Source organism: Lepidothrix coronata, unplaced genomic scaffold, assembly GCF_001604755.1.
Source record: "Lepidothrix coronata isolate B3197 unplaced genomic scaffold, Lepidothrix_coronata-1.0 Scaffold141, whole genome shotgun sequence".
Lineage (NCBI taxonomy): Eukaryota > Metazoa > Chordata > Aves > Passeriformes > Pipridae > Lepidothrix > Lepidothrix coronata.
In genome coordinates this window covers 786,100-794,430 of record NW_016690321.1, presented here as the reverse complement: position 1 = coordinate 794,430, position 8,331 = coordinate 786,100, and the positions used below count along the sequence as shown (strand labels likewise).

At 42.9% G+C, this 8,331-nt stretch overlaps 1 protein-coding gene across 1 annotated transcript in view; it reads left to right on the top strand.

The window, feature by feature from the left end:
• The first annotated feature begins 5,753 nt into the window (after nucleotides 1-5,753).
• PLBD1 (phospholipase B domain containing 1) overlaps nucleotides 5,754-8,331 on the top strand; it is a 36,927-nt gene continuing 34,349 nt past the window's right edge. Inside the window, exon 1 of the mRNA XM_017827702.1 lies at nucleotides 5,754-5,829. Within this exon, the coding sequence (XP_017683191.1) occupies nucleotides 5,754-5,829 (76 nt within the window). The remainder of the gene's footprint in view (nucleotides 5,830-8,331) is intronic.

Genomic DNA, 8,331 nt, shown 5'->3' with positions numbered 1-8,331 from the left:
GGATAACCACAACTGAATGTGCAGCTCTCTCTAATACCAGAAAAGAGCCGGTGAGCTCTTGAAGGGAAATTTGTAGGAGGAATGAAACTTGCAGGATTTTAAGCAGTACTCTGCTACAAGAGGTGAACAAAGTTACTGTAATACTACACGGGAATAGTCTTTAAAAATTGAACGAGAGGTTATCTTCTAACACAGAAGAGAGAAGTTATCAGGAAAAAATATGAAGTTGATGTCCTGGAACTGAGCCATAATTTTACAATAGCGGAAGGGTTGTTTTTGGGAAACTATGCAGAATTGAAGTCAGGATAACTTGTTGCATTTATTTAGTATGTATTTTGCATACGAGTACTGCATTATTTCCTGCAAACTCAATAATTGTGCAAGTTTCTCACTTGAAAGGCATAAGTAAATGTTACAGATTACGTCTACTACAAAAGTTTTCAGTCTTACTCAATGTGTCCATTGCATGAATAAAATTCTCTGCCCATTTATTCCTAGTACATTAGAGAAAAGAGGAGGCTAAGCGAAAGATGAGGGTTTTATCAGGGCATTAGCAAAACAGAAAAATCAAGTTTTTAATCTACTACAGAATCTTATGAACTTTGTTATTTTTTTAATGGAAAGTACAAGTGTTTGAGCTGAGCAGGAAATACTATCAAGACTACTTCTATGGTACATCTCTTTCGTAAATTCAGAACTCCTTTTTTAAAATTAATATGATCTGTTGAGACTATTAGAATTACTGAATTGCCAGTTGTTCCGGAATTCAAGTAGTAAAAGTCCCTCTTGAGCTGGATCACAGTGATGTTTTTGTTTTCACTTCCTCATATAGGACTGCCCCTTAAAAATTGTCATATGTGTGGTACTCCAGCAAAAGCCAGATATACTGAAGAAATTTCTGTAAAGATGGCAACTCTGTTACTAAAGGCTGCATGAAGTTGAATAGTGGAAGTGCTGGTGCCAGTAATGGTGTTGAGAGCTAGAACCTATTTTGATTGGGATTGAATCTAATTTGTGTCTTCCTTTTCATGCAAATGATCATGATTTTTTTGGAAGGTCAATAATGACAAAGGTACAGATCTCCTGTGCAAAGACACTGATCTATACTATCTGGAAAACTCACAAGGAAATCCTGACTTCTATTCCCAAATTCAGAAGCTGAATTTGGTCCTGTCCACTATTTTTATCAGTAATGTGTGAATGTCATTAAGACAGACGTGGGATAGAAATATTTTAAAAACACTGGGGACCTGGCGATCACTAAAAACGTGACTCACTGGATTTTTTTTCCATCCTGTTGCTTTCAGGGAGAATCAGCAGCGGTTACAAGATGACTTAGCAGAGATGATAACCAATAGTCTTCAGAAAAGGGAAAATGAAGGATCCAAGGCGCATGAGCTTTCACGGGTAGCTAGCTACCGATCAGGTACCCTAGAATACCTGCAATTGGTCAGCACAGAGAATTTTACCACATATGTTTAAAACTGGATGTCTAGTATGACTCAAGAAGCTGCAGCAACTCTCTGGAGAACTTCATGTGAAGGCTGGAGGCTTACACTTTCAGCTAGAGGAGAAAGAAAATACCTTTCCAAGCATCCTTTCTACTGTCTGACCTGCTATCTGTAAATCAAACCTCTCTTCACTGTAACATTGAAATTGTTAGATGACTTCAGTAGGACACATGCAGCCTGATTTGAGGTAAATGAAAATATCTGCACTTGAGTCTGGAAAATAGTGAGGTTTTTTTGGTTTAGTTAGTTTTTTTTTAACTGTGATAGCCTGTTCAATAATCCACTTCTGAAAATATTCACAGTAAAACCTTAATTTGTCACAAATTTTAAATGTTGTATTTAATTTGTAACTTTTATTTGAAGAAAGATTTGCTGTAATATATTTGAAAATAACATCAAATATATCATATGTAAAACCCGGATATGTTGCTATTTTGCTTCTTCTGTTGTTTTCCTGTGTCTCACATGTTTTATTTAATCAAGCTGACTTTGTTCAAGAGGCAACACTTCTGTTATTTACATTGGGAGATTACTCCAGAAATATGGTTTCTAAAGCTTATCTGAATTTCCTGGGCCTGAAAAATGAAACTTTCTTCCAAAACTAGACACTTTCTTATCTCTTTACCACTTCTGCTTCTTTCCCCAAACCAGAAGTGAAACAGAAATTAAGGAAATAAAATTATCTGAACTTATTAACCTCAGAATCTTTCAATTCAGCTTTTGGATGCAGTTTCACAACCAAGCAGGTTTTACTCAAATGACTCGCTCATTAACTGACACCATGGCATCTATTTTAATAAACAGCTTTAAAAAGCAACAAAAGCACAGGGAACGCATGTAAAAGAAAATCAGCATTCGTATGAAGAAATAACATCTACTGAGTGAAACTTCTGCAAGGACCTTTTGTGCATTGGTGGCTTTCAAAGCAGAGCTAATTCTTCCACCATTGTCAAACATTGGTCAGTATTCAAACAATAAAATTGGTGCAAAATCATTGGTTTTAAACAGCATTTTTTTCAAGTAAACATAAAAAAAATTAAAAAGAGCAAGCCAATTCCTGTGTTTCTTCTTTGTCAATATAAATTGGCTTTGTAAGAACACACACACGCACAAAAAGAACAATGTAGATGTAAATAGATCTGGAATGCAAAGATTCCTGGAAAAATTAAATAATGAGGTGCCAAAGGGCTTGTACTCTTGCCTAATGAATGTAAATTCCTACACCCAAGAACACGGTAGAGAGAAAGACCAGAAAATGTGTAACCAACAGCCATGGCTTTCACATTATATGTAACCAATCTTAAACTCGAACTGGCACTACTACCACACCATCTTCTGTCTGTGACCTAATGAAAGCATTCATCTAGAGGAGGATAGAAAAAAATTATTAATATTGTAAAACTGGTATGTGTTAGAAACAACATCATCACAGTAAGAAAGTATAAAGCCTGCTACTTCCTGCCTCGTGGTGCCAGTCGACAAGCTTTGTCTATTCTTGGGTGTGAGGGCTCTGCTGCTGGGCACCACTGGGCTATTACTGCATCTGATATGCTCAGCAAGTGTAGCTGTAATGCAGTGACAAGTGCTGGACTCATCAAGCCTGAAGAAGCCCACTACTACTACTATCTCAAGCAGAGCTGTTCTGATCTTTGAAATGACATAAGTCAATTTTTAAAGAGGAGTTTTATGGGTTCCAACCTTGACACCTCAACAAATTATTTTAGAGCAAATGTCTGCTAACACTGATTGAGACAATTAATTTAAACAGTGCTTAGTTTGCAACAGCCCTTCTCTTTCCAGCGTTCTTCAGATAATAAATTTCACATCTTTGGTGAAGATAAATAGTTGCCTTAGCAATGAGTTGATGGACCCATCTTCTGATAGGTTTGTTTTCCACATGGGGCCGTCCCTGCACATATCTGTCACCTATACATCACAATAAAATCAAGTTTGACTACTCTTTTAAAAAAATTATTCCTGAATTCTGGTTTGAATCCGTCTTAGATTCAATGTCTTATCATTGCATTTTATTATCAAATGTTAGATCAAAAAGCGCTCTACCACCAGAAATCTATCAGTGAAAGTCCAGTCATCCACCTCTCCTAGTTGTTTTTTTTTAAGCAATGAAGTGTTATATTAAAAACCTAGTGTGAGAAATAATTTTGTTGTTCAAGTGGAAAGAATTTTGGCTTCATCACCATTCATTTGGACTTAACTCACACACACACAAAAAAGGTTTCCTGAGAATCCCTGGTCCGGGAGCATGTGGAAGCAAACCTTTCCAAACACACAACAAGACTTTTGTAGCTTTGGGTCATATTCAGATTCCTTCCCACTTCATTTTTATCATACATAGAATCATAGAATAGTTTGGGTTGGTAGGGACCTTTAGGTACTGGAAGGTGCTATAAGCAGCCTTCTGTTCTCCAGGCTGAACAACCCCAACTCTCTCAGCCTGTTTTCATAGGAGAGGTGCTCCAGCCCTCTGATCATCTTCGGGGCCCTCCTCTGGACTCGGTTCAACGGGTCCATGTCTTTCTTACATTTGGGGCCAAACAGCCACGTGTGTTCTCACAAGAGTGGAGTAGAGGGGCAGAATCACCTCCCTTGACCTGCTGGCCACACTGCTTTTGATGCAGCCCAGGATATGGTTGGCTTTTCTGGCTCATGTTGACCTTCTCGTTGGCCAACACCCCAAGTCTCTCTCTAGGCCTGCTCTCAATCCATTCTCTGGCCAGCTTGTATTTGTCCTTGGGATTGCCCCGCCCCATGCCTAGAACTTGCACGTGGCCTTGTTGAACTTAAATAGGTTCACACAGACCCACCTCTCAAGCCTGTCAAGGCTCCTCTGGATATGTCATCCCTTCTCTCCAGCATGTTGACTGCACCACAGCTTGGTATCGTCAGCAAACTCAATGAAGGTGCACTCAAGCCCAGCCCATGCTGCTGGCAAAGATGGTAAACAGTGCCAGTCCCCATAGTGACCCCTGAGGAACATCACTTGTCACTCATCCACACACCTCCTGTTTTGGCATCATGTATTTGTGTTCTCTGCCCTAGTTCTCACATGACTCCAAATCCTGTTTTAAATACTTTTTTTCTCCCATTATAATCCTATACAGGGAATTTGATGGAAAATACAGTTTTGTTTTTCTTCACCAGCATAGTCAAACCGAGAGAAGCGTGTGAGAGAGGTGAGTTTCTCATTTGGAAAAAACTTTGGAAAATATTCCTCCAAAGCAAACACACCATCCATTCATGATTAGACACTTAAAAGTTAATTTGCACTGGGAAGGCAAAAAAAAAAAAGTAACAGCACTGTTTTATGCTTATCTGTAAGAGCAGCTCAGAACAAAGCAGTGATGGGTATGGAAGGATCCCTGTAGCCAGCAGTGGTGTTTCAGTGCTCTTACCCTGGGCTTGAGGCCAAGGCTTGCTACTAGGCCTGAACTCGTTGGCATGTGACCTTGTTATATGAGGCTATTACAGGCACCGGTATCAAATTTGAACTGTCTCAAACAATTACTGAAACACAAAGTCCAAATAATATCTGGTTTAGGACAGTCGTAGAATATCCAACACTGCAACAGACAAAACGATAGCGCCAAAAAGATGATCTGAATCAATGGGGTTCAGATAACAAAAGTGCCTAAAAATGATCTGGACCAAAGGGGTTCAAGGGAAAACCCCATGAAAGTTGTTTCTACCTGTAAAATCTAGGAAAAGGTCTGTCCCTCATTTTTTCTGCTGGGACACACATGACAGTTGCTGTTCCCAACAGGGCCGAAAGCTGCCTTTCCTGTGATGCAAAACGCGTAGTTTGACAAGGCACCACCCTACTCCTGCTGCTTTTCGGAGGCCTTTCCTGATAAAGCTTCACCCCTTTTTGGTTAATCACCGTTTGGAAGCCCAAGGGCGCCGTAGGCGCTCGCCTGGGGCCCCCTCCTCAGTATCTTGCGAGGTCGGACCTTGGCCAGGAGTGACCCCCCGCCACCAGGGTCAAGAAAGTTGTCTCTAAACAACTACTGGGTCAAGAAAGATGCCGGCCGCTCCCGGGCACATTCCGACGCACCTCCCGGCGGCCGGCGCGGGGGAAAACCGTCGCCCCGTCAGGGCCACCTCCAGCACGGGGCACCGCGGCCGGGGCGGGCGCCGGAGGAGGCGGGAGCAGCGCCGAGACCTGCCCTGAGCGAGGGAACTTCTTAAAGTCCCGCCGCCTCCCGGCGCTCGCAGGAGCGCAGGATGGTCCGGCCGAGTGGCGGCGTGTGCCGCTACTGCTGGGGGCTCGTCCTGCTGTGGGCGGCAGCCGGCCGCGCAGGTGAGGCGAGCGGGGTTCGGGGGGGCGGCCGGCACGAAGCCCCCTCGCTGGGGTGGGCAGGACGGAGGGAGAGAGCCGGGCTGCCCGAGCCCCGAGAGTGCTCCCCGTCCCGGGGGTGCCCGGCGGTAGGTAAGGGTAGCCCGGCCCGGGCTGTGCCGCGGCTCCGGCGGAGGCAGCGCGGCTCGCCCGGGGGACCCGCCGGGCTCCGCGCCCCGCCTGGTGCGGCCGCTCCTCGCCGCGCCTCCCGCCCGTGCTGCCTGGGACGCGGGTGCGAGGCCGCCAAGTCCCCGCTTCCCGCGGCGGGACCCGCAGGCCGGGCGGGGTCTGGTGCCTCACGCGCTGCTCCGGGAGCACCTCGTGCCCCGGCGGCCGGGCAGGGGCGGCCGGGCTGCCTCGTGGGTGTTCGGTGCTGGCGCTTCCAAAACGTCTTCCCAGTTCCCAGAAGAGGAACCAAACTAAGGAATCCAACAGATGGGAAGTTACCTTGAGCTCCCACCAGTGCTGGCTTGCCATGTAGTATGCAGGCATGGGAATCATTTAGGATGGACGCTTTGCTGTGGCGCTGTGGCCTACAGCGTGCTGTGACTTGTGACTAGTGCTGGCTTGTTGGGTATAGGTCTGGTCTGTGTTTTGGATCTCTTAGAGAATCACATAATGGTTTGGGTTGGAATGGCCCTGCCGTGGGCAGGGACACAATATCTCCCTCTTCTGCTGCTTTCAGTGAAGGTCTTAAGGGCTGGATTACGTGCTTATAATTTGGGAATTTCCGGTTGATTTATCAATTGCCACAAAACAAGGAGAAATTCAGGTAACAGTTGTTTCAATGTTTGCAAAATGTTACAAGCATGTAATTTTGTGGACAGCCCCACCTCATCTCGCAGACCTAGTTTTCAAATTTTACCTGAATTGGCAAACACTTCAGTACTACATTAGCAGGATAGAGAGGTCAGCTGTGAATCATTCAAAGGAATTGGAAGTAAATTTCAGGTATGAAGTAGAAATCAACTGGGTATTAGCTGAAACTAACATCATAATTGAAGTACTGGTAGAAAACTACTAAGGAGCAAATAGAAATGCCTTTAGGCTATTTAATGGAGTAAACATAGCTTTCAACATTGTGAATTATTTTTTTTAATTTGGCTCATTGTTCTTCAGCATTTTGAATGCCTTGAAGATTCATCATACAGTTTGGAAACTGTTTCTAGAGAATGTTCTCTAATAAAAATGGCTTAAATTGAGGTACTCTGAGATTAGTAAAGCTACTTGTTGAATGATTATTTTTGTTTCCTCTGTGGATGACCTGTATTGGGGACCTATAACTATTTTGGCAAATCTGTTGTGTTAGCTAAGCTTTACTAGTAAGTATCCTTGTGAACATGAAAACCATACAAGACTGAAACTCTTAATTGATAGTTCACATTTGAATATTGCTTTTCTCTGATGTAAGCACAAATCAGGGGATTAGGCTTCAAATAATGACAGGCCTGTTGGAAGCAAATTGAAAAATTACTTAGACCTGAAATGCATGAGGAAATAGAATGAATTAAGGTCAGTAGAATAGGAAACACAAATAGCTTATATTCAAGCAGATCAGGAAAGCATTTACTCCTTCATTTGAAAATTACTGGGCTTCATGCTAATTTCTTATGTGATTTAACCTAATCTCTAAAGAAGCCCTGAAGTACTTGATATTTGTTTTGTAATGGATTCCAATCATAATTGTATTTTGAAATTTCAATTGTCCTTTAGACATATACAGCCTTTTTTAAATAGTTAAAAGGATGGTTCTTGAAAAAAAAAAAAGAAGACATGGATCTGTTAGAGTGGGACCAGAGGAGGCCACAAAGATGATCAGAGGGCTAGAGCACCTCTCCTGTGAAGATGGGCTGAGAGCTGGGGTATTTCAGCCTGGAGAAAAGGAGGCTTTGGGGAGACCTCACTGTGGCCTTCCAGTACCTGAAGGGGGCTTATAAAAAGAAGGGAGAGGGACTGTTTACAAGGGCATGTAGGGGCAGTAGTTTCAAACTGAAAAGAGAGCAGGTTTAGATTAGATGTTAGGAAGAAGTTTTTTACTGTAGGGTGGTGAGGCACTGGAACAGGTTGCCCAGAGAAGCTGTGGATGCCCCATCCCTGGAAGTGTTCAAGGCCAGGTTGGATGGGACTCTGAGTGACCTGGTCTAATGAAGGGTGTCCCCACCCACGGCATGGGATTTGGAACTAGATGATCTTCAAGGTCCCTTTCAATCCAAGCCATTCTATGATTCTGTAAAATTTTTAATGGGAAAATAGGCCAAGCTCTATCAAATTACAAAATTGAATGGAAACATCTTTATTTCAGGTTGACCTGAAACATTTAAATTCTGCACTGCGATAATATAATCTTTACTACCGAATCTTAGTTGTAGGAGAGAATATACTGAAAACAGATGTGCAAATTTGTTCTAGATTTTTTTGTATTTCAAAGTGATGCAAAACTAGTTTTCAGTGAAACAGAAGAGTAGT